Here is a 19,879-nt window from a genome sequence, read left to right on the forward strand (position 1 = left end):
TAGTGGCAACTCTCTCAATCTTTTCCGCAGTTACTTGTGTGATCGTGAGCAATTAAATAACCATCTCCAGCATCTATTCCACTACAAAAATAATTTACATTGGCGTTCCGCAAGGCTCAATTCTGGGTCCGCTTTTATTTCTACTAAAGGTACATTAATGACCTTCCACAGTGTCTAACCACATTATCGGAATGCATCTTATATGCTGACGACACGACTCCCTTATGTTCGAGTAATTCTCTAAGCAATCTTACAACAACCCTTAATGCAGAACTTATTAACGTTAGTGCATGGTGTGCTAAAAATAAGCTTTTGATAAATCCCTCCAAAAGTAAGCTTTTGATTTTTAATTCCAGGTTGATAAATAACGCGCATGTTATGCCCCTCTTTGTAAACAAGCATCCAATTCATCTATCAGGTCATTGTTCCTTCCTTGGTATCAAGCTTGATTCCTGCTTAAAATTTAATTTGCATATTAATGAGCTACAGCAGAAAACTTCTTATGGTATTAGGGTATTACTAAAAGCTAGATGTTACTTCGACTTGACTACTTTGATCACCTTATACTATGCATTCATTCACAGTCATCTAAATTATTGTATTGCTTCCTGGGTTCAAACATATCATTGCCAGCTTTCTTCCCTCCAACATGTACAGAATCAAGCCATTTGCATTCTCACCTGGAGCAACTGATGTTCACATGTTACTGATCTGTACTGGGAACTGCACATACTGAATATTGACAATCTAATCAAATTTAATGTCTACACATTTGCTTATCAAGCAGTTAAAGACTATAGTCTTCTGAAATTTGTTCTTAATAATAATAATAACACCTTAATAATTCAAATATTACACGCTTTTCATCCAATAACAATTTTATACTCCCGAAGGTACGAACTAACTGTGGCTCTCAAAGAGTAGCATTTGTTTTAATCAAACTTTGGAATTCTTTGCCTTATAACATTAAGTGTGCCTTTTCTATATTGTCATTCAAACATCAGCTTCACAATTTCATGTTTAACCTATAGCACCGTTTATTGAATAGGTCTTTTAAACTCAACTTCAACTCTGTCGTTTTGAATGCTGTTTGCTTCGCTTCCTACTTCAGCTTATGCCTTATCTCTATCGCTTTATGTTTTCTATTGTACTATTGTTTCGCCTCAATATGTATTTGCATTTGTATTTGTATTTCGCTGCTTTTCTGCTGTTAAGTAGTATTGGTGTTTTTTTTTTTTTTTAACATTATAAAAGGTCCCCCTACAGTGTTTACACTATGGGATCTTTTTCTGTACTAAATATCTATACTTTTGTATCTGCACTAAGTATTCAATAAACTTCAAACTTGTCACTCGCCTGTCGGTGCTAGTGCTGATTGGTAGTCCTACGGCTTGTTTATAAATTTTCCTAATTAGGCATTCTAATTTAATCTTTTCTGCAGCGTACCATCTAAAGAAGGGTGCGATGTATACGATCCTGCTGATAACGACCGCCTGTACCAGTCTGATCATGTTTCCTTCCTTTATTCCACTGTGTCTATTGGCTATCCTTTTGATCAACCTCATAACTTGAGATACTGTCCCTTCCAACTTCCTAATGGTTTCTTCATAGTTGCCTTTTGTTTAAATGAGTAGTCCCAAAACTCTGGTTTTATCAACCTTAGGTATGGGTTCATCATCGGCAGTCTTCAGTTGTATGTTCGTTTCTAGATTGTCTACCCCTGTGTAGCTGTTTGGTTTACGGCCCCTGCAAGTCTGCCTGTACAATAATAATTCAGATTTTTCCACCGAGCAAACCAATCCAGTTCCCTCTAGGTATTTTTCGGCTGTTTCAATCGCGCTTTGGAGTGTCTGTTTTATCTGCCCATAATTACCCACCTTTATCCATAGGGTAATATCATCCGCATATACAGGGTTTGTCCGGAAAGTAGTAGGACTGAATTTTTTTTAAAAGTTTATTCACAATTTTGACACATTGACTATTGTCTTCAAAATATTGTTACGCTAAAGCTACGAAAAGGACTGAAGAGGAGGAGAACGAAGTGCACGTGTCTTGGTAGCGGCTCGGTGTCGGCGCGGCCCCTTTTCATCAATTCATCTGTTAAATAAACACACCCCATCGTAACAGTTTTGGTGGAGGTGCTGGGTAGAACAACGGCGTCCCCGAGCAACGACGACGAACCGCCCGCAGGAGCGCAATCCGTGGAGCTTCGCCGAAGTCGCCGAATTGCCGGTCTGCCACCAGAGATGGCTTCCGACGGTGACAACCCGCCGCCTTCTTCCAGCTCCCAATGGCAGCCCTACATCGAACCACGAACCTTCGCCGGAAAAGCCGGGGAAGACGTGGACGGATGGCTCAGCTTTTACCAACGCGCAAGTAGGTTCAATGGCTGGAGTTGCCTTCTTCCTCGAGGGAACCGCGTCAGTGTGGTTTGAAAACCACGAAGAAAGCATGACGACGTGGGAACGGTTCGTAGATGAAATCAAGAAGTGCTTCGGAGATCCGGCAGCTAAAAAGAAGCGTGCAGAACAAACCCTAATGCAGCGAGCCCAAGTTCCCGGCGAAACATGCACGACGTACATCGAGGAAGTGCTGAAATTGTGCAAGGCCCTGGACCCTCAGATGGCAGAAGAGGACAAAGTTGGTCATCTTCTAAAAGGGATTGCCGAGGACGTGTACCAGTTCCTCATCGGAAAAGACAGTATCGACTCCGTCAGTGACGTCATTCGGCACTGCCGCACGTTTGAAGCCTTGAGAGCTCGGCGTATCACACCGAAGTTCGGCCGCCTGGCGAACGTAACTAACGTCGCCAGTGTTGACGTGGTCCCAGCTTCATCCGACCTTGCGTCAGTTATTCGGCAAGTGGTGCGCGAGGAGCTTGACCGACGTGAGGCGGCTTCCCTCTCGACTGCGCGGGTTCGAGAGCCCTTTGCTCACTGCGACTTCGGTGAGACGTCCATCACCGCCGTCTCCACAGATGCCTACAACTTCGCCCCTCGTTCAAGAGCGTCAAATACTACTATGAACGCGCATCCAAGTTATCAGTTCCACGGCGGTTACTCACCCAGAGCACCTGCAGTTCCTCAAGAGTGGGATGGCCGTGCCAGTTATCCAGCGAATGACAATTTCAGTGCGTCCCGTGAGCGTCCCATCTGCTTCCAATGCGGTATTCGCGGACATGTCGCCAGATTTTGTCCACATCGCCGTCGCACGTCACCACCGTCGTATGAGCGACCACGCACTTTTTATCGACGCAGCAATCGCCACGGTGACGGGACACGCTGGCCTTCTGACTCCGATGGCAGGACAAACCACCAGGCGAATTACCGCAGCGACTCACCAGCTTCTGTGCGGAGCTTGACGCCTCCGCCTTCACGCCAGCGCAGGTCTCCATCTCCGCGACGACGTCTGACGTCACCGCCGCCGGGAAACTAGGCGGCGCGACCAATGGAGGTGAGGTCGCCAGTCATCTTCAGCTACACGCCCCTATGCCTCCGCCCGTCACCATGTGTCATAACAAGATTCGTGTTTTAGTGGACAATGTTGCTACGTTGGCCTTAGTGGACACAGGAGCGAGTGTCTCCGTTATCAGCCTGGATTTCAAAACCCAACTAGGCCGTAAAGTGATGTTTCTCTGGGATAACGCTAATGCATTTCGTGCTGTGAGTGGAGAGTTGCTCCGACCTATTGGAGTGTGCACCGCGAACGTTTATTTCTCTGATCACGTGTATCAAGCCGAATTTGCAGTTCTTGCTCAATCCACTCACAACGTAATTCTTGGCCTCGATTTCCTACAACAGTGCGGTGCCACTGTTGACTGCGGTACTGGCGAGCTTTTCCTCTCTCCTCTTGCCGACCAACCTGCTGCCTGTTCATGCACTCTCGCCGTCATTGAAGATGCTGTCTTACCGGCACGTTCCTTATCCAGAGTTCGAGTTGCTCTTTGCGGTGTCGACGCCGATACATTTGATGCAATTGTTGAGCCTGTGCCTTCGATGGTTGTGAAGAAAAGTGTGCTCGTACCTCGATGCGTCCTCTCTGTGGCCTGCGGAACAACTACATTGTGGGTGTCAAATTTAGCCTCCCAGTCAGTTGTGCTACCCAAGGGTATGCGACTTGCCTCTTTTGAAGTGGATACCTGCCTCCACATAGGCGCTTGATGACACGTCACACGAATACCGAGAGCACGGGGCTGGCCCCGTTGTCCCTGAAGACTCGTTGCCTTTTCTAAAAGTGATAAACAAGTCACTGTCTTCAGAGAAGCGTCAAGCCCTGGTCAGCGTCCTTAGCAAACATGCGTCATTATTTGATTTCGAGCAGAACGCTAGCAAAGTACGCGTTCCAGCTACGCGGGCTCGCCACCGGATCGACACGGGTTCCGCGCATCCCATAAGGCAGAAGCCTTACCGCGTGTCCGCGTCAGAGCGCAAGATCATCGCTGAACAGGTCGACGACATGCTAGCCAAGGGCATCATCCAAGAATCCTCTAGCCCATGGGCTGCGCCGGTCATCCTCGTGAAAAAGAAAGATGGGTCCTGGAGGTTTTGTGTCGACTACAGGCGTCTCAATTCTGTGACGAAAAAGGATGTGTATCCGCTTCCCCGCATCGATGACGTTGTCGATTGCCTTCATTCCGCGTCCTACTTTTCATCTGTGGACCTCCGATCAGGCTACTGGCAGATACCCATGCATTCAGCTGACAAAGAGAAAACCGCTTTTGTGACCCCAGACGGCTTGTTTGAATTCAACGTTATGCCGTTTGGTTTGTGCAACGCACCTGCAACATTTGAAAGATTTATGGACACGGTACTGCGCGGCCTGAAATGGGAGATTTGTTTGTGTTATCTTGATGACGTCATTTTTGGCCGCTCTTTTGCAGAGCACAACGATTGACTGGACATTGTTTTGACGTGCCTTGAACAAGCTGCACTTACACTCAATTCAAAGAAATGTCACTTCGGCCAACGAGAGGCGCTAGTACTTGGACATCTAGTGGACAAGCACGGGGTGCGACCAGACCCACAGAAGGTCGCTGCAGTTAGCGGCTTTAAACAACCGCAGTCACAGCGCGAACTGAGGAGCTTCTTGGGTCTTTGCTCGTACTTTCGACGTTTTGTGCCCAACTTTGCCGATACTGCCTACCCCCTGACTTCATTGCTGCGCAAGGATAACCCTTTCATCTGGACAGCAGATTGCGATTCCTCGTTTCGTCAACTGAAGTTCCTGCTCTCTTCCGGACCCATACTTCGTCATTTTGACCCCTCTGCCTCAACAGAATTGCACACCGACGCGAGTGGAATCGGCCTCGGCGCCGTCCTCGTGCAGCGTTTTGGTGACGCCGAGCATGCCATTGCATACGCCAGCCGTTCGTTGAGCAAGGCCGAACAAAATTACACCGTCACTGAGCAAGAGTGTCTCGCTGTCGTCTTTGCAGTCCAGAAGTTCCGACCATATCTCTACGGGCACCGCTTCACGGTCGTTACTGACCACCATTCACTATGTTGGTTGGTTGGCCTTCGCGACCCGTCTGGCCGCCTTGCTCGATGGGCGCTACGTTTACAGGAATTTGACTTTGCAGTCTGTTATAAGAGTGGCCGACATCATGCGGACGCCGATTGTCTTTCGAGGCTCCCTCTACAAACAAGTGAATGTGACGCCGACAATTTCAATGAGTTTCTGGCCGCCATCGACGACCATCGTAACAATATATCCCTTCTGCATCAACAGAGCGTTTTCAGCGACTCTGCCAATCACTGAAGGCTCCCTGGAATGCAGAAACTGGAACGCTCTTCAGCTGCCTCGTTAGAGCCTCTTGAATGGCCTAGAACGAGCCGTGGTGCCATCCTTTCATGACCCTTTTCAGTCGGGGGAAGAGGAAGAAGTCTGAAGGAGGGACATTTGGGCTGTAGGGTGGCTGTGGAAGCTGTGTGATGCCATGTTTGGTCAGGAAGTCCATGACACCAAAGGCGGTGTGGCTCGGCGCATTGTCGTGATGAAGGGCATCCTGACCGTTGTTCATCTTCAACTTTCTCTCTTCCTTCCCAAAGCAATTTGTGCCAACCAAACACGCTTGATCGACCCATGGCATCACTCCCATAAGCAGTCTTGATCATGCCATGGGTCTCACTGGCATTTTTACCCAGTTTGACGCAAAACATCACCGCATAATGCTGCTCTAACAAATGATTCATTGTGTAGATAAGGCACCTTGAAAGGGTTTCACCTTAAACTCAATCTACACTCCGTGAAGGCTAGGAGACGACTGGCAACTGGTGCGCTCGTAGCTAAGACCCCCCCACTACCCAACCAGTGCAGTAACATCCCCCTCCTTCACCACGTTTTGGCGGGGGAAAATCAGTCCTACTACTTCCCGGACAAACCCTGTATAGTGTAGTCAAGGCTCTGAATTTCTTGTAGTTTCGCTGGTAATCCAATCAATGCCAGGTTAAACAGCAACGGCTATATCACTGACCCCTGTGGTGTGCCGGCGCTACCAATCTCAATCTCGTCCAAGACAAGGTCCCCAACGGTGATCTTTGCCTTTCTGCCGGCTAGAAAGTTTCAGTTGTCAGTAAAGTGTCCCCAATTAAAGGACAACTGCAGCGGAATTTCACTTTAGATGTATTGGTTATAGTTTAGTTCTACAGTCCACACGCGCCTGTTCCGTATACAATATTCTTTCATATATAACAGACCATTCTTATCACTTCATTTGTTCTGCCTATAATTATTCCTGCGACAAATTACGGTTTTAATGGATCCGGCTATAACAGTCTGTTGGGTACAACCGCTAGTTAGATTATCAGGCAGATTTAGATTAGGCAGTATGCAGAAATGCTGATGTACTTAGTAGCGTTAGGTGCATGTTTAAAAAAACCAGGTGGTCATTATCATCCCTCTTAACTCTGATGTTGCTTTAGGACATTAACCCCCATGAATCAAACAATCAGTCAATAGAGCTAACCAATATGTGTCTCTAGTACTATAATACCGTGTTTACTTGATTCTAACACGCCCTCGATTGTAACGCGACCTGTTTTCCATGACCAAAAAAAAAAATCCTTTACAGTACCGCGCACCTCATGCTTTCATACAGAAATACAACTTTCTCTCATTTGGAAAAACAAAGATTTACTCCCGATGCACTAAAGTTGCGATGAATTAAATAAGTTGCAGTATTGCCCGAAAGGTGAAGCATCGATTGTGATAGCAAATTAGTAGACTGCTATGATGTAAGGATAGCGGTTTTATCAGCCGTATAAACTTGCAAACATTCACTTACTTAATAAATGAACAAGCATGGTGTCACGCACGCACATGCAAGCATGAACACATCTTGCTCGTTGATCGCGGTAACTCGCTGTCAAAACTCTGGAGTGACGAAGCACGGCGAACGAATTGACCTTCATGCTAGCATGCCTCTCGCTTTAACACGACCTATAAGCAGCGAAAACACAGCGCGCGGGCGGGCTCTCCTCGTCGCAAATCGATTTCAAGATAGGGCCAAGGCAATCGTATCGCCGAAGTAGATTGTCGCAGAATACGTCCTGCTTCAGTCCACTGAAACCCTTCTGCGTCGCTTTGCTGGCAAAAATCCTCTCTTTCTGCTTGCGCCAGTCCCGCGCGCAAGTTTTGGATTCTCCAAACGTCCGTGATGAGGCCTGATTTTCGTCTGTCTCTGCACACATGATCAATTTCCTTTTAATGCGACATCATGATGAACTCGGCACTTCATGCTGATACAGCAAACGCAGAAAACGGGAAGACAGACGGTAGACTAATGCCTAAGCCCACGTACTGCAGCACATGGAGGAAGCTACGGTAGGCCACTCTAGCTACGGCAGCTAGGCTAGAGTGTAGCTATTCATAGGCTCGAAGCGCGTACGAGGCGGCCCTTTTGAAATGCCGATGGCTATATGGTAACGCAGATTTATGGTCGTACTCAATTCTAATGCGCACGCAATTTTGGGCCTGTTTATCGGAAAAAAAGTGCCCGTTAGATTTGAGTAAATACGGTATATATATATATATATTGTAGTGACAAATACCGGCGCCAGCAGAGGACGAAGAAGAAGACGCTTCTTGTTGTTGGTGCTCGCACTCGCTCCGCTTGGCCGTTGCCTGTTTCTGACATTCATAAAAACGCCAAGCGCATCTAACCTTGAACGCGTCCTAGCAATTGGTGGAGGTGCCATAGAGGTGCCACCAGTTCCGGTCCTATCAATATACATATATATATATATATATATATATATATATATATATATATATATCACCTGACTTTGACAATCATACTCTCGCGGTTTCCGCTGAATCTTTCCTCTCTATCGTCTGCTTACGTGTATCAAAAGACCCATTGTTCTTGCTTTCTAGAAAGACGATGACGACGCATCAGGCGGCCTCCCATTGGATGATGTCATGGACTCTGATTCCGACTCTGACGTGCCGCTGGGAAAAGTTGCAAGCGGCAAAGGGGCCCACGTCGGGGCTGATGACGAAGGCGAAAGCAGTCCGGACCACCCCAAGGGCAGGCTTGCCAGCAGGCTCGCGAGCAAGCTGGCGTTGGGCAACAAGCCGCAGCTGATCTGCCAGCGCTGTGGGCTCAGCTACGACCCCAAACGGGATGGTCCGCGCTGCAAGCACTGCACGCGCGACAACGAGCACAGCGACGAGAGTGGCGACGAGGACGACAAGGCAAGTGGCAGCCGCTCTCCGCGCTCTTGGCAGGAGGAACTGTACGGGTGGAGTCAGCACAACGATCCCTCAGCCTTTGACGGCCTCTTTTCATTCACAGCGGGCAAATTCGCACCACTCAATGTGTTTGAGTAATGATGCTATTGGTCTCCTTTCGTTGTGTTTTTTATTGTTTTTGTTTGTATTGCGTTCTGACTAATGTTGGCTCATCGGCATCTAAGGTGAGGCCCTCTGGATGGCACCTGTAGCTGAGGTATCGCATTCCCCTTGATAGGGCTCTCTTGGACCTTTAATGGCTGCATAAAGCAAAACCCTTTTGGGTAGAGTTTTGCGTGAAGTTCCTCTATATTTAAGGGGTCTAGTCTTCTGCATTCCTGTAATGAATGTTTTCTTTTTAAGTTCAATACCATTGTTTAGTCAGTGCTTTTTCTGGAGAAATTATTGCGCTCACTGACCAAATCTAAGTGTTAAGGGGGGACCTGGGTCTTGGAGTGAGTGAGTGAGTGAGTGAACTTTATTTGGTCCACGATAGACGCGAGTAAACTCGACGTCACCTGGCTAGGCCCGCTCGGGGACCATCAGATCAAACCTGACGGCCCTCTCGCGGGCCCCCTGGACTGCCAGCATTTGGGAGGTCTGATCTTGGGCCTTAATAAGCGTCATCATTTTCTCTTGGGTCTGGGACTAAAAATTTTGTAGAATCGTTATTCTTTGACGTATAGTGCTGAAAACTTGTACATATATGTAATGTTATGTGCTTATTTCCAATACAAGGTCCGTTTTCGTATATGTCCTTTGGTTTCAAATTTTATGCAAGCTTCCTGTAATTACGTTCCACAAAGATTTGCAAAATATGTGTTCCTTAGATATCACTAAACAGGGTATTAATGGTTTCTGTACGATTCAAGGAGTGCGCCAAAATGAATCTTATTGCTCTGCCTTACCTAGAACAAGAGTTGCGAGACTTCAAAGCTTGAAACTCGAAAAAGTTTTTCTGGTGTCTAATTCAATACCTCGCAACTCGTGTTCTAGGTGCGGCAGACCAATAAGGTTGGTTTTGTTGCACTCCTTGAATCATACACAAGCCACTGATACCCTATTCAGTAATATCTAAAAAACACATAATTGGCAAATCTTTGCGGAAGATAATTAAAGGAAACTTGCATAAAATTTGAACCAAAAGAAATAAACGAAAATTGACCTTATATTGGAAATAAGCACATAACATTACATATTGTACAAGTTTTCAGCACTATACATCAAAGAATAAAGATTCTACAAAATTTTTAGTCCAAGACCTTAACTCCTTATCCGGGCATAATTTTTCTGATGGCTTTTGTCTGGCGCAGGGACCAAGAAAAGCATAAGGGCTCCAAACATTCCTTCATTTGTAGAGTTTTCTACAGAAACCGCTATAGGGCACACGAATGCTAGAATCATTCAACTGCCATGTAAATTATAGTTCATACGTGGGTTTGTCTGATCTTCATGCTGTGGCTTCAAACATCTTTGGGATGTTGTTTATCACACTTTCTTTGTAATTTTCCAAGCCCTCATAGTTTTGTGAACACAACACTGCACTAAGTGCCTGTGCATGTGTGTAATCATAGCCAATTGTTACATTTATAATGTAATATTGTGCAGAAAATCGTGAATTTGCTAAGTTGCAAGACTTGAAGCCACAAGAGCAAAGTTCAGGTGAAATCCACGTACTAACCAACTTGCAGCTCTCATCGACAATAGTATCCGAGTTCCCTTTATTCATTTTTGTAAGAAACTGTTTTCATTAACACTGTCAATTGGTCGTCACTTGCAATAATTTCTTCATAATGACACCTGACCAGATGAATTTTTATCCAACCCTAGATTATATTGGCATTACCAAGTCACGCGCGGCAGCTTACCACCTTTCATGAAGAGATAAGTGTTCAATCATTGCATTCTACCGATACCAACACATAGGGCAGAAACTTGGAGGTTTACAATGAAGCGAGGAAGGTAAGGATCACGCAACAAGTGATGGAACGAAAAATATGTGCGGGATTTGCAAAATAGCTGAATTACTGCAAGGCCTGGACAACATAGTTCCAAAAATCAGTGTTTCAGTCTGTTAGTCTAATAGCTTGTGCAACTGACTTAGTGTTCCAGCTATCCATTGGATTAGAACCGCCGTGCTTTAGCAGAAGTTCACATTTCTCATAGAACCCATGATCCGTAAACTTTTGTGGCCGACTGCACATTGCTGTACATCTGGAGCAGTTCATCTCTTTTCTATGTATCTAACAACTTCATCAATGCACGTAGCCGAGGTAAACTGTCTGTAAATGGAAGCGTTGGCAGTATTATTTTATGGAATGCCCATGTCAGTTGAGGTATGATTATTTGAAGGTGCGAGCCATTTTGTAGTGTACACATTTAAAGTGCTGTTGCCATCCTGAGGCCCATCCTCATTTTCCACATTTTTTTTTTTTTTTTTTCTCTTGCGGTAGTCATTTTATTGACTGCCCCATGTATTGTGCCATGCATACATATCATTGTTCCTGAATTAGTATTTTGTGCGGTTGAAGAGACATGGCTGGCTTATGCGCTCATTTTGTGTTTACTGTCCTTGTTTGGCTAGAGTACTTGAGCATTCTTTTCTTCTTTTACCTTTTTTTTTTTACGTGATTTCATTGTGTGCATGGCAGAGACTTTATCTTGTATGAAAGTTTTTTTCCGTAGCTGGCTTTAGCCTAGAGCGTGGATGCGTTGAAATGGCACACAACAACGTTGCTGCTCTTGATAGATGACCATTGATATATAGTTGTTGCTGTTGGTTTGCTCCTGTTAAAAACAGTTATATAACGCAGTTGTTACAGAATGCTTTCTTCTAATCCTGAGCACCTGAACATGACTGTGGCTCTCTTTTTCAAGCCAGGTTCTTGATCAACTGCTCTATGGAATAGAAGAATGACTTAATCGTTAAATGTTTGCACAGTCAGAACTCATTTATACACACAGTGAGACTCGCTTATACCTGCTGCGGTGGCATAGTCAGCTAAGGCGTTGCGCTGCTGAGCACGAGATCGCGGGATCGAATCCCGGCCATGGCGGCCGCATTTCGATAGAGGCGAAATGCAAAAACACCCCTATGCTTGCGTTGTAGTGCACGTTAAAGAACCCTAGGTGGTCAAAATTAATCCGGAGCCCTCCACTACGGCGTGCCTCATAATCAGAACTGGTTTTGGCACGTAAAACCCCAGAGAGAAGACTCGCTTATAATGAACCGAATAATACGGACAATTTATTTTTGTGTGGATAGCTTATAGTGTCTGGACTTACGATATAAAAGCACGTGAAAAGCAAAGATAAGGCAGCTTGTAAAAAGTCTAGCAGCTGATGGGAGAACAAGATTCAGAAATTGTTTTGTTATATCATTGCTTCATTATAACTGTTGTCCGACTCTCACGGCCAACGAGGACGGGTGTTACCACCAGGTGAGCCAAAGCCAATGCAAATGCCTTTTCCGCACAATGCTGAAGGCATTCGAAAGAAATGAAAAAAGAAAAACGAGCACCTATGGTCAGTGCACTCTTACTGCGGCCACAATGAACTGCCATACATGTGCAGTCATGTCAACAAGTTCATGACTTCGCTTCCTGCTCTCATGCCCTTGCATAACTTATTTCATTGAACATACTGGCAGAGCACTCCAAGCCTCTGATTTCGGTCAGTGCTCGTCACTGAATGCGAACAGACGCTTCATAACATCAGTAGTAAAAGTACTTATATGCTCATTTGCACTATAATAGAAGTTTGTTCAATGTAACCAGTAGCTATACGTGTGATTGGTATGAAGTGGTTTAAACTGCGCTGAGTAAAGGAGTTGTGACTGTGAAAAACATTACCTTTTGTCCCCATAGTTACTGCATTTTTATACTATTAGTTCCTCACAAGCTGTAACGACCTAAAGTTGCTGAACATCAGCAGGTGTTGTCCTTGACAAAAAGGCAGCGAGATGCTTGTGAGAATCTTAGTGCAATATCGTGCCATAGTGCATAGCTTGCACATGGTACAGATTAAACATCTCTGGTGGCAACTGAAGTGCAAATTGCAGGTGTGCAAGTTTAGAGTGTGATGTGCTATGTAATTGGATATTTAACGACAAGTTGCACTCTAGGTCTTTTCATCTTGTGCTGTACTTCTAACCAAATCCTGTGATATTGCAGTACGCAACACTGTGTGCAAAATAACTACAGTCACTTACAAGCTAAGAGCCTAGCAGAAGGTCGCAGGCTCGACTCCCGACTTCTGTAGCCGCACTTTCACAAGGGTGGAATGCGAAATCACTTGTCTTGCGTCCTAGCATTTCATACATCTTAGTAGACCCTAGGTATAGTCGCATAGCCAGAGTGGGTGCCAGGCCCTACTGGTACAGCTAAAAAAAACTGCAGTAAAGACATTTTTTGTCATTTTTAACTATTTTGTTATTTTTATTGTTATTAAAGCTTTCTTGTTATTTTTTAGATGTAGTAAAAGATTTCGGGGGGTGTTCGGTCATCCGGACCCCCTCTAGCTGCACCCCTGCTTAGGTGGTCAAAATTGTCATGTAGCCTTTCAATTTAGCATCCGTCATACCCCAAGTATTGTTCTAAAAACATCAGTCGCTCAGCCTTCCTTCCTAACGATCCATCCCTCCGTTCTCTTGAGGTGATGTGATGATCAGAATGTCCTGGGTGTGAAGCATGCTATTAATGAGGACGTTTATTTATTTGTATTGAAATCAGCATATGCCTCCATGCCATACTTCACATCATACATGTGTGCTTTTGCACTGTGCGCATTCTTCATCGCAGGCCCACCACCTGATGTTCTGCTCTTACACTGGCCTCTGTGTGTTTTAAGGATTTTTCTAAGCACGTTGTGTTAGGCAGCAGGTATAGCACACATTGGCAGTAAGAGCTTGTAAGTGGCTGTAGTTTATTGTTGAGCCTGAATGCCTACGTTGTGTACAGTACAAAAGTTAATATATATAATGCGCATGCTTGTGTGTTGATGTAGCTTTTTGTTTGTGCATTTGTACTTATATGTAATGAGGGTAATGCCTTTTCCTTTCTCGCGTGTGGCAGGGTATTTGTAGAAAAGTATGTCAGCATTCCGTCTTTAGGTTTGTTGCTTTATTAGCACATTAGTCTTTATTAGCTTTATTAGTCTTTTGAAATGTGGCAACGAATTGACTATGCCAGTGTTCCCTCAAAGCTTGGCTTGAGAAAAGCGTTGCAGTTGTGGATTAGTGCTGTAATGTGTCACTGTTGCCAAGAGCAGAGCTTTTTCTTGCAGTAAAATTATGTAAATGTAGGATAGGATCGGCATTGCCATTGATGTCAGCTCCCCTGACATAGCATTTCCCATTTTTAATTGGTAAATTTTAGTTAACTGTTGATGCTTGAGCAAAGCAAGTTGAATTTAAACATGAAAAGACGGGCAAGTTAAAAAATTTAACTGGATTTTAACTCACTGGTGCTGCCTGTTCACACTGCTCTGATGGCATCTTGATGAGGATGATATCCAATGGCATCACCTTTGAATCTGGATCGTGACAAACATGGTTACAGAAGTGCAGCGCCCTCTCTGTGTGGACATGTGACTAAAAGCAGGCGGTAGAACATTGCCAGCAAAAGAAGTTAATGACTTAGCAGTTCAACATGCAAGTGCATTTTGGCTTACTTTATTTGATTTGCCTACAAGAAAATACTTTATACTGTTTTTGAGCTCCCTTTTACAGGAATGCAGTGTCCTCTGTACACGAGCATTTGACTCGTAGAAGGTGCTAGCATAGGTTGCCAAGCCAGCTATGTAGAGAGCCAATTAGTCTTGGGCGATTTTAGTTGGAGAATTGCGCAACATCCTTCAGTCATTATTTTCTCTGCAGCTTTGTCATCCATAAAACAAATGTTGCAGCATTTCTAGAACTTTAGTCAATCTAGATGGACCCATTGTTTGCATTTAGTATCCCCTTCAGAAAAATATGCACTCTAACAGGCAAGTTAGGCACCCGGTACATGCCACATTGACCATGTGTTAGTTCTGAGAAGTTAACTAATTTCTGAACCAGTCAGCCCGTCTAGTCAGTGGATGTATTAGTGCCATTACTACTTGAACTAGTTATTGTGAGATGTAAAAAAAAAAGACTAGTCATTCCTAATGTCACTTGGGCTTTACAAGAAACTAGAAACGAAGCTCACTAGTTTCACACCAAATAGTTACTACCTGCCATTGTGGAAGAAAGGATGATGAAATGTCTATTGGAAGATGAGCAAAACTATCACTATTGTGGTAGCAGTGAAGCAGACACTTGCAATATTGTCATGCTGTCCCATAGTATTATAAAAAATTATACACGACTATGCAGTTCGTGGTGGTTAATAGTATTAACAGCGCCATAACTTTCTGAACAGAAGGCAGTGAATGTCGATAGCAATTTTTTAAACACACAGTGCAATTAGTAATGTGGTCTTAAATGTTGTTGGTATCTGTTCCTAAACATACTAAGTGCTAGTTTGCCTACATAACAACATGTAGTAGTTAACATTACAGACATTTTTGTATCACGACTGCAGTACTTACCAACACCACTGCCATTTCAAGAACTTCTTTGCCTGTTAAACAGGAGACATTGACAATAGTAGAAGAAAGTTGTGTATCTAATTGGTGTGATGGCAATTTGTTTTTTGGCTTTGGATGATTGTCTATTTTGATCGCACTTTCTAGAAACTCAGCTTGCATTCAAATTGGTGTTTGCTGAAGTCAACTTTGAAAGCTTGTGTGACATGCATGCGCATATTCATTGTCTTGAAATTTTCTTGTTTCTGAGCATGAAAAATTGTATGCATCCTGTACTTCGAACTAACCGATGCCTGAGCTACTAACTCGCGCGCGCCTGCTCTTCTCTAACCTACACCGAGAGCTTGAAATGTAAAGGGACTCATATGTGCCTTGATCTTTTGTCATTGGTGTTGAAGCATGTGTTCTTTTTTTTTTTTTCCTTCACAACATGTGAAATTCGATTCACGAATCGAAATGCATCACGCAATCAGCAAATTTTGCCATGCATCGCTGTGCAACACCATCCTGTTGCTTGACATCAACTCACACTTTTTCCAACACTCAGATTTTCTTGTTTTTCTCGATGAGGGGAGAGGGGGGAAAGGGAGCAAGAACGGGGGTGTGCAAATTTGCCAGGCTACCTGTCAGTAATGCAGGCTGAAGAGCGCGACCGCAGGAGGTATGGTGGCAGTTCGATTCGAGAACCGAATGTTCACTGTTGCCAAATTGGGCTTTGTAATGCAGCGGGTCAGGAGATTTGCCATGTGTGCTCGAATTTGTTACGACACCTGTGTCATGTTCATGGAGATTAGTTGTTTAAAACATTCGGGGATGGACCTACTTCGTGTAGCAGATGGCTTGTCAACATCACAAGCCGGTGCAAAGCGCCAGTGAGTGTTGTCACCCCTGGACTCTGTAGGAACTGCCGCATATTGCTTGATAAATTCAAGCGCTTGCAGCACTGAGGCATAAGTTCTCATGGACCCTCGAGAGAGGGGAAACTGTCAAGCTGCTTGTGTAGTGCCCGCAACATTTCTCAGTGACAGACACATCAGCTCAGATTGTGGGAGAACTTTGTTGCGGTGCGAAGAATGGCGGGACAGGGAGCTGGCGAACTCGCGCACGCACTCGTGCCAGGAACCACTCGGCCGCATGGAGGGCTCGAGCAAAATGTGGTATGTCTCACTGTAAACACATCTTTTTTTTTTCTTTAATTTTTTTAGACTTGCCTTTCTTAGTTTTTCATTGACCGTTGCATGCAATGGCACAGATACCGGAACTGACAGGTTGTATGTAAACCACGTGAATTTGCACACCCCCGTATCTTTTGTTTTTGGGTTTCTGCCTGCATGCTGTGCAAGGAAGTCTGTTTGACGTTTGATGCATCGTGTACTTTTTCACAGTCAACCTGACATTCTCCACACTGCGCTACCTCTGTTTCGAGCAACCTTGTGGCACAAGAAAGGGCTCTGTTGCATTTTTGTGCTCATTGCCCCAAAGACGAAATTCTCGAAGCACCAAGTACAAGAACGCATACGGCGTACAGTTGCACATGCTTCCATGGCCAATATTTTTAAGCACGAGTTTTTTCCCTTCATTTCTCCTCATGTCTATTTGGTGTCCTCTGTTTGTCTGCTGTGCAAGTGCCTCGCCTTTGCATCATCTTTCGTACAGACACGTTTTTTACAGGACTGTACATTAGTGGTTCTATGTCTCTCAAGCATTGGCACATCATGTGACGTTGAAATGAAGGCCAGGGTTAATGTTCTACCGTGAAGCTCACTTGACATGAGGTTATGTACAGCATTACAATTATGATGCAATACCACTGCTGCACAGGACAGTGGTGATTGCATTGGTCGTGGTAATGGCGTCACAACTTTTGGTATTTAAGCGCTCAAGGCACTGATGCCCCAGTGACATGGGTTAGCTTATTGTCACTTAAACTTAGTGTCTTTCAACCTAGATGTAGTAAAAGGCTGGATAGGCGAAAATGTAGTGGCACTTGCAACAAATGTCCTTACCGGCAAATGCATTTTTTGAACTTGCTTTTTCAATCCAAGCTTCACCGTAAGTGCTTCAAGGGTGAAAGAAAGAGCGATTTGAGCATTAACAACATTATTTTATGCACTTATTTCCTTAGTATTAGTCACATCCACAATGCACTCTCTCCATTCATAGGATATTTAACATCCTTACTGCTTTACCGAACACATTCTTTGCCCAACTGTTTGATGATGTTCGTTAGTGAAATTCCAGTGCCCTGGTTCCTTGTGCAGGCATTCTGCAAGCTGTGTGTTGACGGGGCAATAATTTCATTGATAGTTGTCAGCATAATATTCAATTTGTTGAGTGCTCATTGCCCAGTATATTGTTGTCAATTCGGAATGATACTTTATATTTCCGTGCTAGCAGCATGCCACCAAGCAGTATCTCGGACTAAGCTTGCTGAGATGATGTTGGCATTTCACCAACCTGATTTGAGGTCCCAGTTTAAGCTGCATAATTTACAAGTTTGTGTCTCTGAACTGTTCATTGTTCAGTACACTTCTTCTAGCACTCGCCTTTGGGTTTTAGCGTAGTCAGTCAAGTTTTAGCACTTGCTGATAAGTTTTGATGCACTCCGTCAAGTTTTAGCATTTGGTGTCAAATTTTAGCAGTTGCCATTGGCTTTTGTACATTCGCCATCAAATATTAGCTGTTACTTTCAAGTTTTGGCACTGTCATGTTTTGGTGCTAGCTGCTAAAATTTAGCACTCTCCATAAAGTTTTTTAGCAGTTGCCTTCAAGTTTTGGCATGCTGTCATGTTTTGGCGCACGCTGTCAAGTATTAGCACCTGCCATTGGTTTTCGACATTTACTGTAAGTCCAGCAGTCACCATGAAGTTTTACCACGGTGAGCCTAGCACTGCCACCACAATTCCTGCTAAACTTGGCTTGCTTTCTTTTGCTGAAGCCAACTTCGCCTCTCTCCAGTATCTGATCTGTAAACCTAAAGTTATTGTGTGTGGATGTTTTGTCGTGCGAGTGCTCTGTTCAGTCATTTCAGTTCTTTCTTTTCTGCTCTTCCGCTTGCCATTCTTTGTGTTCCCCGTTTACACACATCATCGTAAAATTGCAAGGGAAAAATCTTGTGCTTAATAATTGGAAAAAGTCAAGATTTTTTATAGTGTACCTTGCTCAGCTGAAACTACTATCTCAAATCTTGTGTGCAGTGCGCACGTTTGGAAGCAGATCTTAGAAAGCCACTGTGCTGAGTGTCAGTGGTTATCACTTTTTAAATAATTATTCAATCGTGGCCCAGTTTATTCAGGTAATGACACCGTTGGAGAAAGTGCATTCATTTTGCTTGCTCGGAGGTACTACTAGCTGCGTTTATTTGACACATTTGTACCTTTTGTTATCGTTAGTTCATAAACTCAAGTATATATTTTTTTAATGTTCTTTGTTGGGACAGAAGCACAGTGGAGTTCTTTGAAAGGACCGACAACTAATTTTTAAAGGACTCCATTTTCTACCACAACAGAAAGCGTGTTATCCAAAGTACAACTTGAGCTGGGTCAGTTAACTTGCAAACCATGCAAAAACAAATTTTGGAAATGGTCATGGGTTTTGCAGCAAAAACTTCATCTATTTATTGAGGACCTTGCCAACAATATTTGTTACGTAGCGTGCTGCTACTGCAATTACGGTTGTAACAAACTGCACCAACCCTGCTCTTGTTAAACTGTCCTCTGGCTCCCCACCAGCGCCACTTTCTTTTTTGGGTCTAGAAAGAGGCTTCAGGACATCAACAAATGTTTTTTAAGGGACCCTACAACAACCTTTACGAAAGTTGTGGAATGCATCTAGTATCGAATCGTGTCTCCTCTGAAATCTTGTTCAAACCGAAGTTTTTTTTTAATGTGCCTCGTATTAACGAAGTTGTCCGCAACTGAATGCTGCTGCTACCACAGCCTCGGAGCCTCTCCCACCTTTCCATCATTCCAACTGCACTCAAAGTTGCGTGCCACCACATCCATGTGGAACAATGCCAGTCTCACTCCGCTAATAATTGCATTGTGCTTTTGTATTGGCCTGACCCAGAAAGTGTGTGGCATAGCCTTTCGTCGTATTGGCCATCTCTGAGGCCATATTATCGGTGCAGTGGTATTGTTCCCTGCCACCAGTTGATGCCACCATGCCAATCACCGATGACACATTTGTGCTCGTACTTTTTCCAGAGGCACTGCTTAGAGAGCATGTCTAAGAGAAGTCTTGCCAAGGAGTCATCATGTTTAGTGTTATGCAAAAGTAAGGAAGAACGAGTGGTGGGTTCTTTTTAAAAGCTGAAGGAAAGGGCACGCAGCCTTTCGGGTATATTGTAGGCTTGTAGCTGCTCTACAGGAATATTACGGGGCTCAAATGTGGATGATAGCATTGCCTTGACGAATATGCAAGTTTGTTATTATGTTCATGAAAGTGATAGAAGACAATGAGAGAATCTAAGGATGAGTGGATAATACAATTCCCAGTGGATACAGAGAGCAGCGGAGAAATGAAGCATTGAGGGAATAGGCAACTGCGAGTGGCTATCAGGGAATGGGTACTGGGCAATGCA

The 19,879-nt window shown here is 44.3% G+C and overlaps 1 protein-coding gene across 3 annotated transcripts in view; it reads left to right on the forward strand.

Annotated features, from left to right (window-relative positions):
• LOC119455449 (gastrula zinc finger protein XlCGF57.1) overlaps positions 1-19,879 on the forward strand; it is a 60,202-nt gene that overhangs the window by 15,926 nt on the left and 24,397 nt on the right. For 2 of the 3 annotated variants that reach the window (XM_049668790.1, XM_049668789.1), the window contains exon 4: positions 8,374-8,698. In XM_049668790.1, the coding sequence (XP_049524747.1) occupies positions 8,374-8,698 (325 nt within the window). Of the gene's footprint in view, positions 1-8,373; positions 8,699-8,724; positions 9,159-9,990; positions 16,455-19,879 lie in introns of those variants that run through there. The other variant, XM_049668791.1, reaches the window with a different exon arrangement.

Source organism: Dermacentor silvarum, chromosome 6, assembly GCF_013339745.2.
Source record: "Dermacentor silvarum isolate Dsil-2018 chromosome 6, BIME_Dsil_1.4, whole genome shotgun sequence".
In the NCBI taxonomy this organism is placed as follows: domain Eukaryota; kingdom Metazoa; phylum Arthropoda; class Arachnida; order Ixodida; family Ixodidae; genus Dermacentor; species Dermacentor silvarum.